The sequence below is a fragment of the Engystomops pustulosus genome, chromosome 4 (assembly GCF_040894005.1).
Source record: "Engystomops pustulosus chromosome 4, aEngPut4.maternal, whole genome shotgun sequence".
Classification (NCBI taxonomy): domain Eukaryota; kingdom Metazoa; phylum Chordata; class Amphibia; order Anura; family Leptodactylidae; genus Engystomops; species Engystomops pustulosus.
The window spans coordinates 170,239,305-170,263,373 of NC_092414.1; the positions used below are offsets into that span (position 1 = coordinate 170,239,305).

Sequence of the window (24,069 nt, forward strand, 5' to 3'; positions counted from 1 at the left end):
CATACTCGGTCCCAGCCTCCACCAAGTTAACCCAATGTGCCGTCAGCGATATATAGTGGCCCTGCCCGGCAGCACTCGTCCACGTGTCCGTGGTCAGGTGCACCTTGTCAGAAACGGCGTTGGTCAGGGCACGGATTATGTTGTCTGACACGTGCTGGTGCAGGGCTGGGACGGCACATCGGGAAAAGTAGTGGCGGCTGGGGACCGAATACCGAGGGGCAGCCGCTGCCATGAGGCTGCGAAAGGCCTCGGTCTCTACTAGCCTATAGGGCAGCATCTCCAGGCTTAGCAATCTGGAGATGTGCACATTAAGGGCTTGGGCCTGCGGGTGGGTTGCACTATATTTGCGTTTCCGCTCCAGCGTCTGGGGTATGGAGAGCTGAACGCTGGTGGATGCTGTGGAGGATCGTGGAGGTGACGATGGGGTTTTTGTGGCAGGGTCCTGGGCAGGGGGCTGACTATCAGCTGACACAGGGGAAGGAGCAGTGGTGTGCACGGCCGGAGGTGAACGCGCTTGTTGCCACTGAGTGGGGTGTTTAGCATTCATATGCCTGCGCATACTGGTGGTAGTTAAGCTAGTAGTGGTGGAACCCCTGCTGATCCTGGTTTGGCAAATGTGGCACACCACAGTCCGTCGGTCATCCGGTGTTTCCTTAAAGAACCTCCAGACTTCTGAAAATCTAGCCCTCGCCGCAGGAGCCCTCGCCACGGGAGCTTCACTAGTTGACACATTTGGCGCTGATGCACCAGCTCTGGCCCTGCCTCTCCGTCTGGCCCCACCACTGCCTCTTCCAACCTGTTCTGGTCGAGGACTCTCCTCCGTCTCAGAAGCACTGTGTTCACCCGGCCTCTCAACCCAGCTTGGGTCTGTCACCTCATCATCCTCCGATCCCTCAGTCTGCTCCCCCCTCGGACTTCCTGCCCTGACAACAACTTCCCCACTGTCTGACAACCGTGTCTCCTCATCGTCGGACACCTCTTTACACACTTCTTCCACTACGTCAACAAGGTCATCATCACCCACAGACTGCGACTGGTGGAAAACCTGGGCATCGGAAAATTGCTCATCAGCAACCGGACAAGTGGTTTGTGACTGTGGGAAGGGTCCAGAAAACAGTTCCTCAGAGTATGCCGGTTCAAATGGCAAATTTTGCTGGGAGGGGGCAGACTGGGGGGGAGGAGGCTGAGGTGCAGGAGCTGGAGGAGTGCCGATTTCGGTGACATGGGTGGACTGCGTGGAAGACTGACTGGTGGACAAATTGCTCGAAGCATTGTCGGCAATCCACGACATCACCTGTTCGCACTGTTCTGGCCTCAACAGTGCTCTACCACGAGTCCCAGTAACTTCAGACATGAACCTAGGGAGTGTAGCTCTGCGGCGTTCCCCTGCTCCCTCATCAGCAGGTGGTGTCTCACCCCGCCCAGGACCATGGCCTCTGACCCCTGCAGTAGTTGGACGCCCACGTCCCCGCCCTCGTCCTCTACCCCTAGCCCTCGGGTTAAACATTTTGAAAATGAGAGTTATAACTTTAATTTTTTTTTACCTTTTTTTTTGTGTTTTTTTTTTTTGTGTGTTTTTTAGTTTTTAGAACCAAACGATGCTATCCTATTGCTATGGCTATTTTCTAGCCAAGTATGAAAGCACACTGCTATGCCAGATGAGATGACGCTGAGTTATGAAAAAAATAAACGTAAAATAAAAAAGGAAATGGCAGACTGTGCCTAATTGAAATCCAACCCCGGGCCCTAATAAATTTTCCCACTTCGGTCTTTGCGATGGATATGTGCGTCACTAAGCGCAAAACACAGTGGTCGCAAGTCTCACTCCAAATTGCTCACAATTTGCTAGTAGATGCACTGCAACAATTACAGCCACCAGCAGATCAACCAGAAATCAAATATATATAACGCTACTGTAGGCGTAAGTAAGCCGTTTGGATTCTCCTATGGCTATTTTCTAGCCAAGTATTAAAGCACACTACTGTGCCAGATGAGATGACGCTGAGTTATGAAAAAAATAAACGTAAAATAAAAAAGGAAATGGCAGACTGTGCCTAATTGAAATCCAACCCCGGGCCCTAATAAATTTTCCCACTTCGGTCTTTGCGATGGATATGTGCGTCACTAAGCGCAAAACACAGTGGTCGCAAGTCTCACTCCAAATTGCTCACAATTTGCTAGTAGATGCACTGCAACAACTACAGCCACCAGCAGATCAACCAGAAATCAAATATATATAACGCTACTGTAGGCGTAAGTAAGCCGTTTGGATTCTCCTATGGCTATTTTCTAGCCAAGTATTAAAGCACACTACTATGCCAGATGAGATGACGCTGAGTTATGAAAAAAATAAACGTAAAATAAAAAAGGAAATGGCAGACTGTGCCTAATTGAAATCCAACCCCGGGCCCTAATAAATTTTCCCACTTCGGTCTTTGCGATGGATATGTGCGTCACTAAGCGCAAAACACAGTGGTCGCAAGTCTCACTCCAAATTGCTCACAATTTGCTAGTAGATGCACTGCAACAACTACAGCCACCAGCAGATCAACCAGAAATCAAATATATATAACGCTACTGTAGGCGTAAGTAAGCCGTTTGGATTCTCCTATGGCTATTTTCTAGCCAAGTATTAAAGCACACTACTATGCAAGATGAGATGACACTGAGTTATTAAAAAAATAAACGTAAAATAAAAAGAAACTGGCAGACTGTGCCTAATTGAAATCAAACCCCTAATAAATTTTCCCACTTTGGTGTTTGAGGTGGATATGTGTGTCACTAAGAGCTAAACACAACGGTAGCAAGTCCCCCTGCTAATTCCTCACAATATGGTACTAGCTGCACTACTAGTGCCAGCAAGCCCAGCCACAAGCAAATAAAAAAAAAAAGGATAACGTTATTGTAGCCCTAAGAAGGGCTGTTGTAGAATCACTCCTTCCTAACAGTAAGCTAATAGAACACCCTAACGCTTTCCCTGACCAGCAGCAGCTCTCTCCCTAGCGGCATCCAGACAGAGAATGATCCGAGCAGCGCGGGCAGCGGCTAGTCTATCCCAGGGTCACCTGATCTGGCCAGCCAACCACTGCTATCGACGTGTAAGGGTACCACGTCATGCTGGGTGGAGTGCAGAGTCTCCTGGCTTGTGATTGGCTCTGTTTCTGGCCGCCAAAAAGCAAAACGGCGGGAGCTGCCATTTTCTCGAGCGGGCGAAATACTCGTCCGAGCAACGAGCAGTTACGAGTACGCTAATGCTCGATCGAGCATCAAGCTCGGACGAGTATGTTCGCTCATCTCTATTATCTATCTATCGTCTGAATGGAGGTCATTTATATTTGGTCTGGGACTTTGCGCCTGTTTAATTATTTATCCTTTGGGGTTTTGGGCTCATTTCATTCATAAAAGGTGATATATTTGGCATTGAATTTGATGGTTTTTGCACAAAAGACGCAGAGCCTTGAGCTACCCCATACCATTGTATTGTCCAAGACATTGGGGCAGATTTACTTACCCGGTCCGTTCGCGATCCAGCGGCGCGTTCTCTGCGCTGGATTCGGGTCCGGCCGGGATTCACTAAAGTAAGTTCCTCCGCCGTCCACCAGGTGGCGCTGCTGCGCTGAAGTTCCCCGGAGGCGCGCTGAAATGCCCTGAAATTCACCGGCCTATACCTGGTGAAGGTAAGTGTAATTTTCGCTACACATTTTTTGTCTTAAATGCGGCGGTTTTTCCGAATTCGTCGATTTCTGTCGCGTTCATGCCAGCGCCGATGCGCCACAATCCGATCGCGTGCGCCAAAATCCCGGGGCAATTCAGGTACAATCGGCGCAAATCGGAAATATTCGGGTAACACGTCGGGAAAACGCGAATCGGGCCCTTAGTAAATGACCCCCAATGTTCGTTGAGACGGAACTGGAAATTATTTCCAAAAAATGATTTCCCAACATGCTTCTTTATCAATTCCGTATGGTTTTCTAGATCTCTGCTTGCTGTGCTTCTATAGAAAGCTGCTATGTTTACTTCCAGTGGACAGAAATCTGACCTTGTTATAACATACAGCTCTTATTACTCTCTGTGATATACTGAGCCGTGCACCTCTGTGACCATGGTCAGATTACTATCCACTGGTAGTAAACAATGAAGCTTTCTATAGAAGGATAGCGTACAGTGTACTAGAAAACTTATCAAATAAGAGGTCGGATTACCGTACAGGTCCCCGGGCAGTCGGCCGTATTCATGAGAGGGCCGGCCGACACCCCCCCTTCACGCCCCTGTCAGACAGGGACCTGTAAGAATCGCCAGCAGAGGCGCATGTATTGCACAATCGCTGCCGGCTCTATGCAATGCGGCGCACTGACAGCGGCGCAGAGGGGCTTATTCACAGTGCGGGCCGAACATTCAACCGGCGCTGTGAATAAGCCCCTCTGCGGCGCTGTCAGCACAGTGCTGCATCGCATAGAGCCGGCAGCGATTGAGCAATACATGCGCTGCTGTCGGTGGTTCTTACAGGTCCTTGACTGACAGGAACGTGGAGGGGGTGTGTCGTCCGGCCCTCTCATGAATACGGCCGACTGCTAGGGAACTTGTACGACAATCCAACCTCTTATTTGATAAGAGGTCGGATCGTTTAAAACTAAGTATGCAAACACAAATTTTAATAAAACTTCAATAAATATAAAGAGGCTGGGGACAGGATGAGGGGGAGCTAATTTGGTTGGCGGGGTTTTCGGGGGTGACAGGTCCTCTTTAAGGATATATATGATAAATATGGCCTGGGGAAGGGGGCCTTATACTCATCTGCAGGGGGCTGCAGATGAACTAATAAGTAACACCTTTGCAGTGACTCTGGAAAGGCTTAAGGAGTTCCCCTCAATTTTTTAAACAAGAGACAAAGGGTCATAAAAATCTCAGACCAATATGTTGGTCATGGACAGTTATGGAGTTATGATCCATGTCAGCCCAAGGCCAGATACATTTTTGGAATCGGTATTGCCAGGGGATCATGTAGATATGACTAAAGGGATTCTAGCATACTTAGACACAGAAATATAAATATCTTGGAATGGGAACAAAGCAAATGGGTTAGGTTTGGTATCAATGTGATCCAGGGATACACCCAGATACAGTGAGACCAGAACCCTAACCCTCCTATGCCTTCCCATTGAGGAACTAGAATTCCTCTATGGTCCTGGATCTGATCCCAGGTAGGAGGGGTCCTAGAGCCCTCCTATGGGTGTGGAGGGTTGTGTCTGCACCTAATATGATCAGAGCATCCCTGAGGCCTAGTGTCTTTTTCTGAGAAACCATTTACCATCACTAATCGCAGAGAGGATCATTAAGTGTGGCCTTTCAGTTTCCTGGTGGCGGCTTATTGGGTTGATAAGGTTATGTTTCACTGAGGCTAGCGAAAGTGGTCTTTCAGCCATTCAGGGTTGTGATTTATTGTTGTGCCATAACCGGAAATTGTTTGGACAACTGTAACTCACTTTCTGTGCCTTCAAGAGTCCGTGCTTTATGGGAGTGTCTATAAAAGGATAATTAATTGACCTTGCCTACCCCTCAGGGGTCCGAAACGTCACATTTTTGTCACAATATATTACATGCAAAACTGAAAGAAAAATGTTGTGGTAAACAATGTTAATCTGGTGAAAAAGTTTCAAACTTTTGTGCAAATATTCCAATGCATCAGAAAAATTGCAAAAAGAAGAGATAAGAAAACTCAGATAAATGACCCCCAATGTGTTGTGCTGCCATAAAATCTCTTCTCCTAAAAGAAACAGGTGAATGCCATTGATTGATTTATCTAAACATGCACCAGTCTTGATGAACTTTGCTCTAGTGTGATTTGTGTCTAATTTAAAAGCAAACACTGCTTAATTAATGAAATGCATCTCTGGTCCTCTGTGTACTAGATTGTCAAAGCTAGCAAATATATCAACTCTAATTTATGCCAGTTTCCGCTGTATATTAGAGTGAATTTATTGATTCCATTTCACAAATTTAGCAAGTATGGCATAAAAAAACATACCTCACAACTTTTCTGATGGACAAAGAGAGACAAAAGTTGCAGCATGTAGTGCTCCCGACCAAAAATTTCAAGTTCACAAGCCCTCCCCTTGTCTGCCCATAATCCCACCCCCTAGTTTGCTTCAAAGAATCACAACATCCCCCTTATGTGCACCCACACTAAGCAATGCCACCCACCTTACATGCTTCCTTCCTTTGCCGATCATATTTTTTAATGCCCCCTATTCTGTATTCCTATGCTTCCTATAATTACCCCTTTTGTCTTGGCCTTCATTTAAAATGACCCATTTTCTCTAGTCCCTTTCTAGAATGCTGTCTTTACTGTAGTACCCCACTCGTAATATCTCTGTATCTGTAGCTCCCCCAATTTATGCAATTAGTGAAGTTTCACTGCCATACAGAAAAGCCCCATTTTTGTAGCACTAATTTTCATGATGTGCCCTTTTCTATTAGACCCTTATATCACAAAAGAAAAAGAAAAAAATCAATTACTCACCTCCACCATTTTCCTAAAGCAGTTCTCCTCTGTCCTCTCTGCTGCGGCTTTGCGCTGCTTAGAAGTTACATCTTGACTGCTGGAAGAGAATTAAAGGGAACCTGTCATCAGAATTTGGCCTAATAAACCCCTACTAGTATGTTATCAAGCAGTTAAACAGCTTCTAGACCATGTTTCTTTCATGACCCACCTTGGTGGCATCATCCAGAATGTCAACTTTTAAGTTAGATGTATAAAGTCATGGAAGCAGAGAGCTTAACACGGAAGTCAAGCTCTTCCTGCCTCTGAACACCTCCTCCCATGTAAATGACATCATGCACCAGACTTTGGGAGTTCTGATCAATGATGTCCCTGTACGCAGCACCATCAGTTACAGTGAAGGAGGCATTTTAAGGCTGGGAAAGCTTGACTTCCGTGTAAAAATCTCTGCCCGCTTGACTTCATCAAACCAATTTACATCTCACTTCAAAGTTGATTTTCACAACAGGCCAAAAAAGAAACATCATCTAGAAGCTGCTTAGCTGCTTGACAACATACTTGTCACGGGTGCTCCTGCAACCCATGTCTCGGGTCGCAGACACACCTGTGTACCTCCATGTCGGGGTGCTGTGGTGAGGGGTCTGCAGTCAGACTTACCCTTCCTCGCCAACATCACAGCGTTCCTCGCTGAATTCCGGTCCATCTTCATGGAAACAACATTGGCATCTTCTGCGGAGACTGCCCAGTTGAACTTGCGCGAAGGTGACTTGTCAGTTTATCAGCCTTGACTGCCACCTTTAAGAAAGTACTGTTAAGTCATATCAAAGATGCGCTGTCTGCACGAGATCTGCCGTCATCTCTGAGTGACCTCAGCTCTCAGAGTTCTCAGAGCGTTTGGAGGAGCAGCGCCTAGAACACACGGCAGTTTTTCAAAGACCACCTCAGCCGCCCTCCCTGCCTACTGAGGAGGCCATGCGGGTTGATAAGGCTCGTCTGACACACCAAGAGCACTCCAGATGCCGACATGAGAATCTGTGTCTCTATTGTGCCAGTCCATAGCACTTTGTTGGAACTTGTCCACTCCGCCCACAACCTCCGGGAAGCACATGCACCTAGGGTTTCTGGGACAAGCGTCCCTACGTAAGAGCAAAGCTTCTCCACTTTCGAACATATCTGTCCTACTCAGCTCTGGGACAGGTAGCCGGTTTAAAGTTTCTGCTTTCCTGGATTCACGCTCTGCAGGAAACTTCTTGGATGCTGCTCTGGTCTCCCAGCATCATCTTCCTGTGGTCAGTGGGCAGATTCTCTGCGATCCGGTCCGGTACCATACCGAGCCTCTATGTTTGAAATTTGGGGCGTTGCATAAAGAGAGACTATCATTCTATTTGCTACCCTGGTCTACGTCTTCTGTCCTCCAAACCCCTGGTGGGTTTCCCCACCTCATATATGGACTTTGCTGATGTCGTCTCGGAGAAGAAAGTGTAGACTCTACCACCAGACAGATCCTAAGACTGTCCAGCAGAACTGTTATCAAAAGGTCGTGTGCACCCACTTTCTGTGCTTGAAACTGTGGTTATGTCAGCCTGTGTAAAGGAGAATCTGCAGAAGGAGTTCAAATGCAAGTCCACTTCTCCTTCTGGTGCTGGATTCTTCTTCATGGCCAAGAAGGATGGTTCACTCCCTCTATGCATAGACTATCACAGACTTAATTAAATTACATCAGTGTGTCTCGGGTCGCAGGCGCACCCATGTGCCTCCGTGTTGAGGTGCTGCGGCACTCCCAGGTATCAGCTTATGTCATCGCTCGCGGTGGTTCAGTGGGTCTACCATTACCGACCCTGACAATACTGGTAGTGATTTATTAGGCCAATTTCTGATGACAGGTTCCCAGTAATTGTAATGCAGGGAGTCTATGGCTGCATGCATCACCATTGCACACAACTCTTTCTGTGTCCTGAAGACAAGAAAACAGTTGTAACCCAAGACATACTTCCCACCAACTTAGAATCAGGGAGTGTCTTGCTCAATTTGGGACACCTAGGAACTATGTAAGAAGTCGTTTATTGCACAAAATTGATCCACAATTAACCCCTAGGCGCACCAGGACGTTATAGTACGTCCCCGGGGCTAGATGCTTAGCGCACGGGGACGTTCTATAACGTCCTGCTTCTGGCACCGGCTCACGAACGGAGCCGGTACCAGAAGCAGCGGTTGTCAGCTGTCTAGTACAGCTGACAGCCTGCGCTAACACCCGCGATCGGAGCCGGCTCCGATCGCGGGTGTTAACCCCTTACACGCCGCAGTCAAACATGACCGCGGCGTGTAAGGGTGTTTGCGCTGTGGATCGGATCCCCCGTGCCGCTTACCGGGGGATCCGATCCACTTCTGGGCAGCTCCGAGGACTGGCATGTGCCCCGGAGCTGCCCGGTCTCCATGGCAGCCAGACCCCTTCCGGGTCTGACTGTAAACTGTCTGAGCATGCGCAAGCTTGCTCAGACAGTTTACACTGCTCTACAATAAAATAGTGGGGCAAATTTACTTACCCGGTCCATTCGCGTTCCAGCGGCGGCTTCTCCGCTCTGGATTCGGGTCCGGCCGGGATTTAATAAGGTAGTTCTTCCGCCGTCCACCAGGTGGCGCTGCTGCGCTGAAAGTAAACTCATCGCGCCGGAATGCACCGAGCTGGACCAGGTGAAGGTAAGCGGTCCTTATGCGACACATTTTCGGTTTTTAAATGCGGCGGTTTTTCCGAATACGTCGGGTTTTCGTTCGGCCACGCCCCCCGATTTCCGTCGCGCGCATGCCAGCGCCGATGCGCCACAATCCGATCGCGTGCGCCAAAATCCCGGGGCAATTTAAGTACAAGCGGCGCAAAACGGAAATATTCGGGTAACACGTCGGGAAAACGCGAATCGGGCCCTTAATAAATGACCCCCAGTATTGTAGAGCAGTGTATTGAACTTAAACCAGTGATCAGAGCATCACTGGTTCAAGTTCAAGTATGTATAAGTAAAAATATGCAAAAACACTTAACACTACACATTATAATAAATAAAAAATAAATACATAAAAATATAAGCCCCTAAAATGTCACTTTCCCATAAAAACACTTAATAAAGTATAAAAAACACAAAAACACAAAAAAACCTGCATATTTGGTATTGCCGCGTCCGTAACAATCTGTATAATAAAACAGAATCGTTACTGGACCCGCACGGTACACGCCGTAGAAAAAAAAACGCAAAAACGTTCCGAAAAAAGATAATTTTTAATTAATACCCTATAAAAAAGTGCTCTAAAAAGTAATTTAAAAAATGTTATGCACTCCAAAGCCCACTAAAAAGAACAACTCTTCTCGCAAAAAATAAGTCCCTAACCAGATTTGTCAGCCGAAAAATAAAAAAGTTATGCATATGAAAAGATGGTGATGCTAAAATGAACAAGATTTTCTCCAAATTGGTTTTTATTCAGTACAATTGAATAAAATACACAAAACCCCCACATATTTGGTATCCCTGCGTCCGTAACAATCTGCATAATAAAACAGAATCGTTATTAGATCCACAAAGTGAACCCCGTAAAAAACAAAACAAAAAAAAGCTCCAGAAAAAAGATCATTTTCAATTAATACCCTATAAAAATGCTCTAAAAAGGGATTTAAAAAATGTTATGCACTCTAAAATAAGACCACTAAAAAGAACAATCCTTCTCGCAAAAAATAAGCCCTTAAACAGATTTGTGAGGCGAAAAATAATAAAGTTATGCATATGAAAGACGGTGATGCTAAAATTAACAACATTTTTGCCAAATTACTTTTTATGCAGTAAAAATGGGAAAAAAATAAAAAATCTATATAAATGAGGTCTTTTTGTAATCGTGGCAACCCAAAGAATAAAAATAATATACTATTTTTATGGTATGGTAAACAGCCAAAAAAAAACCCCATAAAAATCTTCCTGAAAAGTGATGATTTTCATTTCCTCCACCAACAAAGAGTTAATAAAATCTCACCAATTAGCCTATAGATTCCCCCAAATTACGTACCAGAAAAGTGCATCTCATGTGGCAAAAGAAATAAGCCCCTATAGGTCCACATTAAAAAAAAAAAAAAAAATTATAGCCTGTACAAAATGACATAGCAAATCTGATCTGGATGGCGCCTCCTTCCCCTCTATGCCCGGCCGTGCGCCCATACAGCAGGTTACCAGCACATGTAGAGTATCCGTGTACTCGGGAGAAATTGGGTAACAAACTTTGTGGAGCCTTTATTCATTTAATCCATTGTAAATGTTTAATTTTCCACCCAAAATGGGTGTATTGTGAAAAAATATTACAATTTGCAGACTGCACCTCCATTTTGTTTTAACCCCTATAAAACACGTAAAGGGTTAACAAACTTCTTAAAAGTGGGTTTTCATACGTTGAGGTGTGTAGTTTCCACAATGGGGTAATTTACGAGTCTCGCTATTATTTAGGCCTCTCAGTGTCAATTAGAAGTTGAGCAGGTCCATCTAAATACAGGTTTTGGTGATTTTACAAAAAATGTGAAAAATGGCACCCAAATTCTGAGCCTCATAACATTCTAGTAAAATATGTGGAATCTTAAAAAACCATGCCAACATAAAGCAGACATTTGGGAAATGTAAGTTATGAATTTATTTGGGTGCTTTGACTATCTGCATCAAAAGTAGAGAATTTAGAACGTTGAAAATAAAGAATTTTTCCAAATTTTTGCCAAATTTTGTTTTTTTTCATAACTAAACACAAAAGATATCATCCAAATTTTTAAACTAATTTGAAGTACAATGTGTCATGAGAAAACAATCTCAAAATCCCCTGGATATCTCATAGCGTTCCAAAACTACAACCACTTATAGTGACACAGGTCAGATTTGAAGAATGGGGCCGCGTCCTTTAGGCCAAAAGAGGCTGAGTCCCGTAGTCCCGTAGCATATAAACACTTCATCACTCTGCACAAAATAGTAATATACACTAATTTGTATATGGATTCGTGTTACCAGAAGAGTGATGCCTGTACATTGCTGAATTCGCTTCTCTGGGAATGTATTCATCCAATTCTCTTCATCTTGAGCAGAAGTGAGGAACATTTTCCAGCGATTACATAAGAATGAATGGAGGATGATTGTGCAATCCAAGATGCAATTGCTGTACTATTCTAGTTATAATGTCTTTCCATTTTAAGAATTGAATTTAAAATATTTAAAGATTCAGTTGAGTTTTTATATAATGCAGATGCTTCATGCTTGAAATGTTCTAGGTTTGCAGAATGTTCACAAATAATGGGAACTTCCAAGCCCCCAGTTCTGTTGTATAATTCATACCACTCTCAAATGAAATGGAAAAATAAATCACCCTATACATGATTGTTTAACACTATACTGCCCTGGTTTTCGAAAGCAGCCACCACCCTTAAGGGGGTGGCCACTCTTTTACATAAGTTGCCTGTGAGCCTTTACTGCCTGAATGGTCATCAGGTGATTCAGCAGTCCTGATACTTACTTTAGTGTTGTCTCCAAACTCTCCATGGATATTTGTTTACATGTCTGAGCTCCGATGAAGAGGAGGGTCTGCAGCAGGAGATTATGTCAGTGAGATGGACTGTGAGAGAAAGAGGCACAGTGGGTGATGCCATTTGGATGGGCTGAAGGAATGAGAAACAGGAAGTTGTGTATATATGCAGAGGGCAGCATGGTCAGAGCAGGGAAAGGCTGAAGCTCTCAAAGAAGGCAAAGACACAGGTAGATGTACATGCAGAGATATGTCTAATGGAAGAGATTTATTAAAAAGTGGCCAACCCCTTTAAACTGTATCTTCATAATTAGAATGTGGTTATAATTGAATATTTGGTGGAAGCAGCAACCCATAGTGAATCTACTGCATCAGCGATGAGATGTTCGAGCCGTGAACAAGTTGCTGCAGTCTTGAAGCAGAAAGTACAACACATTTATGTCACCACGGCTCCCGTACTAAGTTTACCTTATTGTATTTGAACTGCTCTTTGTGGTGACAGGTTTAGGTCAAGTAGAAATGAGGTTTGTATTTTGCATGTGATCTTGCATCACATTCCCTTTAAGTAGCAGACAGACTTGTACGTTGGTGACTTTTATTTGATTTTTCTCAAAGCTGATCAATGGAGACTAATCGCTATGATGTCCCCCACGCACTGCACATAGAGACTAGAAGTGACCAGGCCCATTAAAATTTATTACAAAGTTTCATCTTCTATTAACTTTTGTTTTTGTAAAATTTGTAAAAAGTTGAAAAGTCCTATATTTTACCATTGAAAACTGAGTCACATCGGGAAGAGTGTTTGTTATTGATCTGTTCTCTCCATTCTAATGAGAAATTATAATCATAAATTTATCTTTGTAATGCTTTGTAATGCTTAAGAAAAATAACATATCCATATTCAGTGAAATTCCACTGAATATTGTAATTATCTCTGATCAGTATGAGATTTTATCTTCTATTTTCTCTAATCCAATCCTATTGTTTCTATGTATTTACAGAATGCACCGTATGAAGCAAAATGATAAAGGAAATTCTTTTGGCCTTTGATGGTAATACTTCAAGCCACGACTGCTGATCTTTGCGCGAATCGTCAATTTCATTAGCAAAAACCGAGCTGACACTGGATTTATCGCTCCCATTGTGAACACTGGCACATTCAGTACTATAAAAATGGAAGATGGCTACAGAAATAGCTCAAATTTTTACCAAGGAGCACGAGATATAGCACGAGAAGTGAAGAGGCAAACAAGTAACCAAGCCATGGATTATTACCAAAATAACACATATGGCGGGTACGCAGCCGAAGACGGCTATTACAATAGTGGAGATCCTGTCCATCAGGAGGAAGATGCTCAGAGCGATGCTACAGAGGGACATGACGAGGATGATGAGATATATGAAGGAGAATATCAGGGTATCCCACACCCAGATGATGTCAGGGCTCAGCATAAGGACACCATAAGAGATGAATTTAGAGACCATTCTGATATCCTGGCGGAGCGCATGGAGGACGAGGAGCAGTTGGCTTACCAATATGAGAATATCATTCAGGAATGTGGTCATGGACGATTCCAGTGGACCCTTTTCTTCGTTTTAGGCCTCGCCTTGATGGCAGATGGAGTAGAAGTCTTTGTTGTAGGGTTTGTGCTCCCCAGTGCTGAAAAAGATATGTGTTTATCACGATCAAACAAAGGAATGCTGGGTAAGTAGGTCCAAATATTATCGATTTCAGCACGTCATTTTATCCATATACTTTACAATGAAAGGGGTAGTGCTCTCACTGTATGATGAATCCTGCAGTAGTTCTTGAGCTGTGTTCACTTTATTCTCTGGATCCGTTGGGGTTTGAGCGTTTAGACCATTACTTATTGGATCTTGGGATCACTTATTGGAAATGAGATCTTTATGATGTGTCAATATATTGGATATTTTGGAAATACCCCTTTCAATTTACATATAGGATGATAATTGTAGATCTGCATCTATATTCAACCTCATCAGTTTTGATGCTATGAAGTAATGGCTCTTAGGGGAACCTGTCGCCAGATTTTACCCATTAAAGGGTATGAAATGCTCTTTCTAAAATTCCCACTTTCATATGAAATCTCTCCCATTTACGTATCGAAAAATCTCCTCCAAATTCATGTAAAAATGAGGAGAGAAGAGTCATCTTTGAAAGAAATATGCTTAGAGGCTGCATCACAGATTTCTTTATTTCTCAGATTTCAGATTTCTCTATAGCACCTTAAAACACACCTTTGTGTATCATATAAAAGATAAGAATCTCATCTTTTAGATTATATCAAGCTTGTGGTTCTGCAAACAGAGATGGAGGCAGTTAAAGGACATCTACCACCAGGATGAAGGATTGTAAACCAAGCATACTAACTTACTGGTGTGTGCCCCCTCTATCAGGAACTGCTCTGCTTTTAGCTTCGTATGCCCTAATTTTTAAAGGCTTTTTAAAATTTTGCAATTGAGTCTGAGGGGCTCCGGGCTCCATAAGTGTTATTGGATTCTAGAGCCATGTGGGCTCATTTGCATTTGTTTTTAAACCTTATTTTTCTCAGAGAAGAGCAGGTCCTGCCAGAGGGGGCACACACCAGTATGTCAGTGTGCCTGGTTTACAACCCTTCATCCTGGTGGTAGATGTCCTTTAAAAAAAGGTTTTTTTTATCTGTAGCTCACATTTCCAACTAAGTTTCTAACTGTCTGTATCTCCAGTTTTCTAGAAGACAGACCACAAGTGATCTGAAAGATGAGATTCTCATCATAGAATAGGGGATAATACACTGACCAGTGTGGGTCCAACTTTTGGGACCCTCATCAATCATAAGAATGGAAGCACAGCGCTCAGCTATCTCCAGCACATACATGTATAGCAGAGCGCTGTGCTTGGCAATTTACAACACTGCGAATACAATTAAATGAAGTGAGGAGGACACGTGCACTACACATTTGTAAGTACAGGACTCCCACATACAGTTCCATTTTTGCGATTGTTGGGGGTCCCAGTAATGGAACTCCCCCCCTACATCTCTTTATCTCATATCCTGTAGATGTCCTGGGGATAACTTAAACAGTTATTACAACTCTTTTAAGCACAGGGAGGTCTGAGTTTTCACAATAAAGATCAGTGGCTTATATCAAGCAGGGTTTATACGCTGCATCGGTCATCATTTATCTTTCGTATTTTTTTTATTACTCTGCTGAGGAAATTACAAAGAAACTTTTTAGTATATTAGAGATTATTAGGATGTCCAGAATTTAAAAAAAAACAATGCCACCCCTTTCCATAGGTTGTAATTGGAATTGCTCTTCTGCCTCATTCACAGCAATAGAGGTGCAACACCAGACAGAGACCTAAGGATATGGGTGGCGCTGTTTCTGAAAGATAGCAGCCATGTTTTTCTCATCTTGAAAACCCTTTAACAACCATGAAACATGAAATGTTAGTCTAAATATTAAAACTCCTGCTGTAAACAACAAAACCAATGTAGCAATAACTTGGGCTGATAGAGATATTTCTTCTTACCTTCTAGATAACAGATTATAAAACCCATAGAATGTAAAAGCTCTTATAGAAGGTTCTTGGCCTTTAATCCTCTATAGATTAAAAAGAAGTGTCCTTATGCAAGATTGCATTGTATCTTGTAAGATTCTGGATTATTACATTGTCATCTGTCATGTCTGGCCTTGCCTTGAACCTGGGAAGAAATGACATTTTCAATTTACTATTCCTTTCATTCAGTATTGACAATGGGCTAGTGATCCGGAGATGCTTCATAAGAATAAATACATTGATAGAACCTTGAAATTTTAACTTATCAGAATTTTTTGTTTAATTTTTCCTAGACCTGCATAAATGTTTCACTTATCAGTGTAATGCTAGGAAATACTTCTGCTGAGCGGCTGAAATGTTTTGCAGGAAGGTCAATCCAAGTCAATATATCGAATATATTGTGACTTTGTGAAAATGTTAAGATAAAAGCATATTAAAGATTTTTCAGCATTTCGCATAAGCTATTTGCTAGAAAGAGTCTTAGTCTAATCTGTAAATATAAAATGTGACGTCCACATTTATAAAATAAATGCTCCAAAGTATAGTCTTGATTAAAAATCTCCTACTTTTGAATATGAAAAACCCTGTGCAGGTATATGTCTCCATAGTTACAGACTGCAAAAAACCTGTGTAGTCTGCTCCTGTAGACATTCTGCCTTCCATATGCCCACTATTACATGCCAACCTACATGGAAAATGAGCGTCCTGCTGGCAATGAAATTACTATTACCCGCTCATCCCTCATTATACTGTAAAAGCACAATGGAGGACTTTTTGTCTCATTTTTAATAGAGGAGCTACTGACGGCACCCAGCTACTGAAACCATTATGACAATGAAAGTCTGGTAGATAACTATCCCCCCGGCCCACTAACGTTTTAGCCCCCGTTCCATCTTCTGTAATAAGTATATTCCGTGGAGGTGTTTTAGTTTTTTCTTTGTAGGTTGCAGCATGAATGAAAAATCATATTTTTTTTCTTTTGTAAGAAGCAGTCAGGTAATCACACCTTCTGCAGTCAGGCAACCCCGCCTCCTACAGTCAGACAACCCCACCTCCTGCAGTCAGGTAACTCTGCCTCCTACAGTCAGACAACCCCACCTCCTGCAGTCAGGCAATCCAGATCCCTACAATCAGACAATCCCACCTCCTGTAGTCAGACAACCCCGCCTCCTGTAGTCAGGCAACCCCGCCTCCTGGTTAGTGTGGTGACAGGATTGCTTTAAGTATAGTACATTAAAAGGGCTCTCATCTGAAGACATTCCACTTTATATACCCTATTAGAGTTGTAGGGCAAAAGTTGATGACTTCTGCCTTCGGGCCCCTCCTAACATAAAGGAAATAACAAAATATAAAAAATAAGAAAGGGTTGTATCAAGCTTACAAGTAAGACTGGGTTAACACCATGTTTTTTGTATACTCTAAGTGTATACATCGGGAAAGCACCCGATATATACGCTTACATTAACAAATAGTGGCATATGGAGGCATAGTTGTTGCTTCTGTCTGGCCACTAAAATCTATCAAAAAATGCAGGATAGAAAGACGTAGCAAGCTAAGTCTTTTCATCCTGCAACCTCCGGCTGTGTGACATATACGGCTGAGCAATGCTTCGGCTGAGTGAGGTATACAGCGTATTGCATCCCTCCTCGCAGGAGGTGGGAGGAACCGTTGATGTCACTGTCCATATTAGGACAGAGACATCACTTGGGGAACACCCCGTTCTTTGGCAGCAGCCAGTTGACAGCTGCTGCCGATGTACACTCCACCCCCCGCAATCAGGGGGAAGGGGGGTCCCCGAGCAAGGTATCGTACTGTATAGGCACACAATGTAATACGTTCGTGCCATACATTGTAAGAACATGTCGGAATCGTTCTGATGTGTCCTTGAAACGTAGTAAGTAATTGTAAGGGTGTGTTGGAAATGGCTAAGCAGGATTGGATCACAATGTAGGTAGTTTGGGTGGCCCATGGGTGGTTTGGGTGGACCACCCACAAAATTTTTTACTGAGAAGGACCTTCACCCATGAAATTCTCATTGATCTGTTCCTGATCTCAAGACACATGTACACACAAGCCATTTCAGGACAATAAAGCAGGAATTTGAACATAAGTATTTCGATAATGGGATAATACCATCAGCTATATACTTTATTTCAGATACTGTTGGCCAAGGAAGTGCAGTTACCGTTGTAAGGTTTTCCAAGCACATGATTATCATGAGACAACTTACTCATCAGGGTTAACCAAAAAGCCATCCCCTTGTATATCAGCAAAACATTGCCAATCGTACAATTATAACATGTCTTCAGAAATTCAGTAGCAATTAATTAATATGGAAAAAACTCTGTATATGTCATTTATGTTATACTAGAACTATTTTACTGTGATTCAAAACTGTAAAAGTTTATAATATAGTATTTCATTTTATTCTTTGCTGCCAGAAAATGAGTTTTAGTGATAATAGTGAAACTCCACTCAAATAGTGAGCTCCATTTATAATGAATGTAGAGGAGCATTTACACTTTGCTTAGTGATATATCATGTCTTGACTATGCCTTATTATAACATTGATGTAAGGCAATAATTTCATGCACATATTTTGCACCAGTATTTTTATGCTTAAAGGGGTTAGCCACATTTGTAAATAGGAATTGTAAATAGACATGAAATCACCCTCTTATATGGAATAACTTTTTTGGATGTGCACATTCTATCCAAAAGGATAAGGTACAAGTAATGACTTTAGATGTGATATCCCATAGGATCATTTAAATAATTAAAGAAAAATTACTAAACACCATACAATTTAAACATTTACTGTATATGGTTGAGTTTTTGGCATATTTCTTATACTGGCTGCAGTGATGAAGTGGGTCTGAATATTTACACTCCTGGCCTTGGTGCTTTGTCAAGCAATCCCTAATAAAATTAATGGGTATTTTGGTAAAAAAAAAAGTTACTAATAATGTTTCTAGATGGCTGTCAGATGGGGCTGCAGCACTAAGAGTCCAACCGATCACAAGGTCCTGAGACTGGGCTATCTCCATGAGTCGCTGGATGGAGAGGCAGTATACATACTGCATCACTGTAATACGCTAGTGGGGATCTAAGGAACTATCATGTGATTAGTGGTAGTCGCAGGGGTCAGACTCTGATCAATATTACTGTAAGGTAATGAAGGATACAAGTGAAGAGGTTAAGCCACTACATCTCAGTGCTTGGTAAATGACCTCCATTGTCTCTCACCTCTAAAGTCTAGACATTTAGTCAATGACTCGAAAAGTACTTTAAATTCCTTACTGAAAGAATAAATTAATTTTCGGCCAGATAATCCTACTCAATGTCATAAAATCCTTCTGCCGAGGAAAATTCTATCATCTTCCAGATGGCAATCGTGAAAGTTTTTGTGCAGTCAGGTACACCCTGTCATAACGCATTGCTGTAATGTTAGCCGCGCGCTGGCACCATTCCGCTAACAATGTGTCAGAGCTGAGATTATTCTACAGTCAGACGCTGTGCAGGCTTAGTCAGAGCTCTCCAGAGACTTTCCCTAATGTGCTTTCAGACCACCCCTGCCTGTGTGTGTGTTTGCTTAATAGGGTTACATTCTAATGGAGATAGCTAAAATTAGCCTCTGCCCGCCAAATATTAAAGGGCTCCCTGCCATCTATACATCACCTGCAGCTTGTACTTGGTGTATCCTTCATGATGTAACTTTGTAGTGTAGAGTTCAACAGTCCCAATGATCGCAACCACCAAGCGTGGTGCTGAATAGCTGAAAATAAACCTCATTATAATAACCATATACTATGAATATTTAAAGAAGACAAACCACTTTCAGATGAACATCCAAAGCTGCATACAAATGGATTAAGGATATGTTCCCCAGAGAATGGAATGTTCCAGATTGTTTGAGAATCTTCTCATCCCATGCTCCATCTGTCAGTACCCTGCTCACATATAAACTACGGGCGGTCCCCTACTTAAGAACACCTGACTTACAGGCGACCCCTAGTTACAATCGGACCTCTGGATGTTGGTAAATCACTGTACTTTAGCCCCAGGCTACAATGATCAGTTATTAAAGGTGTCTGCAATGAAGCTTTGTTGTTAATCCTGGTTATGACAATAACCAGGATTATGACAAGCCAACATTTTTAAAATCCAATTGTCACAGAGACTGAAAAAACTTTGTCTGGAGTTACAATTATAAAATATATAGCTCCGACTTACATACAAATTCGACTTAAGAACAAACCTACAGAACTTGTGCGTAACCCGGGGACTGCCTGTAAACATATGGGGGTCCGAACAACACATTTTCGTCAGGTTTCACTTTTTTTTTTTTCCGTTTTGCGCTGAATTGCCCCGAGTTTTTGGCGCACGCGATCGGATTGTGGCGCATCGGCGCTAGCTTGCATGCGACACAAGTCGGGGGGCGTGGACGACGGACAACCCGACTGATTCGGACAAACTGCATAATTTAAAAAGTAAATTGTGTCGCAAGATCAGCCCTTACATGCACCGGGAAGAAGAAGGTGAACTCCAGCGGACCTCAGTGGGGAAGCGACACATGCCGGAAATTGGACGCACAATCTTAGTGAATCGCGACAGACCTGAATCCTCGTCGGACAACGCACAGTGGGGATCGCAACGGGACAGGTAAGTAAATTGCCCCATGGTCTTGTGGTTAAAGTGCAATAGTGGAGTAGAATTTCAATGCTCCATGAGCTTAGCTATATGGTTTAGTATATTCTCTATAACCAAGTCTCATGTCATTCAAAGCTGGTGGGAAACACTGGGCAGTGAAACAGGAAGTTTCTGGGTCTGTGTACGGCCATATCATAAGTTCTTGTAGTTCACAGAACCGCTTCAGCCAATGAGAGGCCTCTTCAGACCACAAATACGTTATTTCCATTTTCCATGAGACTTCTCTTCCTTTGTGCCCTGGACGTAGGAGGCCACTCATTTTCTGAAGCTAGTCGAATAACTTCCAGCCATATACATGCTCGCAAAAACGGAAATACCAGAGCAACGAAGTGATCGGCAGCCACAGCAGAGTAAGTATGTGTTCATTTTTCCCCACCTCTGGTCCACACAGGGGTTTTCCAGATTTCTGGAAAACCCCTTTAGTGCGTGATTGTAAGAGTAGGTAATTAATACAAAATTGATGGGGTCCAACAGCTGTTTAGTTGGGTGACAGGTATTAGACCCTCAAAGGATGTGGTATTGATCCCCACTGATCTGTAATAATAAAAAAACCCTATTAAAATGCACTTTATAAATCCTCTTGCACACATACTGATAATCTGAACAGATATTTGTATTATAATCTCATCCACTTTGCTGTTACTGTAATATACTGCAGATTTGTAGCTTGGAAACTCTGTGCAGATATTCTGCAGTGATTATATCCCAACAACATATCCATAAAGGAATATGGGAAGTTGGTTAGAATATGTAACCTATTCTGATAATAAATCCAGTGTAGATAAAGGGTCTGTAACAGCCTATTAAAGTTGGACCTGTTGCCAAATTTTTCTTACCGGTTCCCATAGACCCCTAACTGACACACTTCTTTTAGCTAAAAATGGTTTCCCTCAGATCCCCATATAATCAACTTTATAATTTTGCCTGGTTTCCATGGACATCTATAGTGAATGAAGGGGGTTTATATAGGAGTAGGGGGCCTACTCAGGTTGAATCCTGTAGCTCCTCCCCATGCTTTCTCAGCATTCAGCAACAATGTCATGTGATCAGGGTGATATCATCTAAGCTCCTTTAGCCTTCCTCCTAACATTAGCAAACTGTACAACATGCATATGTGATGACATGAAGTCACAGCAGCCTCCATGGAGGATGGGGAGGGGTAGAAGTCCATGGAGGCATGCTGTGATTTTATTTATGTTCAGATATATGCACAGATGTATGTACAGTTTGCTAATGTTAGGAGGCTTAATGACCTTAAATGATGCCCCCCTTCCCCCCTGGTGACATGACAGGTCACATATTGCTGAATGCTGAAAAGGCATGGGAAGGAGCTGCGGGATTCAGCCCGAAAATACCCCCTTGATTTGATATAGATATCCCTGGATACCAGGCAAGATTATAAAGTTTATTATATGGATGGGGATCTGAGGGAAAAAAAATTGCTAAAAGAAGTGTGTCAGTTAGTTAATAGGGGAACCTGTCACTAGCAATATTTGTGAAAAATGTGGTGACAGGTTCCCTTTAAGGAATCTATACAAAACAATCTTGATCTGACCTTGAAAATTAGGAATTTTCGTCTCATGTCAATGTTATGTGTAATTGGAAGGAAAGGGGGGATGTCTAGTTCTGCTCTATTTCATGACCTTGCACTTCATATGTCATTAATGTACACTTGGCAGAATTCATTAACTTTGTTCTCACCTATGAAGCAAAGCTGAAAGTAATGAGAAACTGCTGTAGACCTGTATGTTCTTGTCAGACAGAGTGATGAAGGTTAAAGCCATGTTACTGAAGGCTGGAGCCTGTCATTCACAGGTATATAATGTTCACAGTAAAGTACTATAGTACATTGTGCAGACTGACCTGATGCCCTAGATGCCAGATAAACTAAGTTGCACCAACTTTTATATTGTAAAAGATTCATGACACCCTAAAGTTGCAAACCATATCATTTTATGGCAGGCCACATAATTATAACAGAAATGTAATCTAAAGACAAACTATATCAGTAGTCCTATGGATATGGCCTATTGAAAAATACTTTATTACATTTGTGGTTGGTGCCAGATGGTGTTGTCGCACCTATATTTTTAATATCAATTGCTTATCCTGTAGATACAGTGGGTATGGAAAGTATTTAAACCCTTTGAAATTTCCATCTTTGTTTCATTGCAGCCAATTGGTAAGAAAAAAAGTTCTTTTTTCGCTCATTACTGTACACTCTGCTCCCCATCTTGACAGCAAAGAAACAGAAATGTAGATATTTTTGCTAATGTAGTATTCAGGCTCAGTATTGAGCAGAAGCACCTTTTGAGCTAGTACAGCCATGATAATTGATGATGAATCTTGATAATGATGATGCAACAAGTTTTTCACACTTGGATTTGGGGATCCTCTGATATCCTTTCTTGCAGATTCTTTTCAGATCCCTCAGGTTGGATGGTGAATGTTGGTGGAAGCCATTTTCAAGTGTCTCCAGAGATGCTCAATTCGGTTTAGGTCAGGGCTCTGTCTGGGCCAGTCAAGAATGGTCACAGGCTCTGATTCTGCTTTGTTCTGAAGCTGTGTGATTAGGGTCACTGGGGCAGATTTACTTACCGGGTCCATTCGCGATCCAGCGGCGCGTTCTCTGCGGTGGATTCGGGTCTTCCGGCGATTCACTAAGGCAGTTCCTCCGACGTCCACCAGTGCCACTGCTGCACTGAATGCACTGGAGTTCACCAAGCCGGGCCGAGTGAAGGTAAGCGCATGTCCCGCGACACTTTTTTTTAAAAATGTGGCGTTTTTTCCAGAATCCATCAGGTTTGCGTTTGGCCTCGCCACCCGATTTCCGTCGCGTGCATGCCGGCACCGATGCGCCACAATCCGATCGCGTGCGCCAAAATCCCGGGGCAATTTAGGAAAAATCAGTGCAAATCGGAAATATTCAGGTAACACGTCGGGAAAACGCGAATCGGGCCCTTAGTAAATGACTCCCATTGTCTTGTTGGAAGGTGAACCTTCGGCCCTGTATGAGGTCCAGAGCACTCTGGAAGATATTTTCATGCAAGATATCTCTGTACTTGGTTGCATTCAATTTTCCTTCAATTGAATGCAACCAGTCGTCCTGTCCCTGCCCCCATAGCATGATGCTGCCATCACCATGTGTGGTTGGGATTGTATTTTCACTATTGGCACTTTAATATATTCTGCCACCTTATGCCAACTTTTCAGCACCTCTCAGTAGATGTGCAATTTTTACCAAACTCTTAGCTATGTATCAACATTATTATATCAACTATGATCTTTTTGGGCCATAAAAATAAAATGTTATTGGGAGTGGGACAAGGAATCTTATTAATGCTACTTTAAAGGGAATTGTGTTTTACCCTTTCTGCCTTTACCCATCTTTATTTTTCTTTCATTTCCATTTGAACAGAAATATAGGCAAAAAGTGCAATGTTTTTTCTGTAAATAAAATACATTAATTTTAATGTAAAAAAAGATATATTCATATTAGGGAAGTTTCAAGTTATGAGTCACCTGATACGCCTGTGGGCCAGTCACTGGCTAGAGCAGTCACATGTACAAGTATGGTGTATTATCACTGGCTACAGCAGTGTATTATCACTGGTTAGTTAATCCAGTCAACCCGGAAAAAGATCCATTTATATCCAGATTCCATCCAGGAGAAATGGGTTTATAACATAATAGGGCACATTTACTCACCTGTCCTCGTCGCGATCCCTAATCTGGAATGTCCAACGATCCTGCATGTGTCGTTTCC

General features: G+C 42.7%; 1 protein-coding gene across 4 annotated transcripts in view; it reads left to right on the plus strand.

Annotated features, from left to right (window-relative positions):
• The window catches only part of SV2B (synaptic vesicle glycoprotein 2B), a 105,137-nt gene that overhangs the window by 55,684 nt on the left and 25,384 nt on the right, over positions 1 to 24,069 (plus strand). For all 4 annotated transcript variants that reach the window (XM_072148550.1, XM_072148548.1, XM_072148552.1 and 1 more), the window contains one exon: positions 13,030 to 13,733. In XM_072148550.1, the coding sequence (XP_072004651.1) occupies positions 13,202 to 13,733 (532 nt within the window). In that variant the 5' untranslated portion in view covers positions 13,030 to 13,201. The remainder of the gene's footprint in view (positions 1 to 13,029; positions 13,734 to 24,069) is intronic.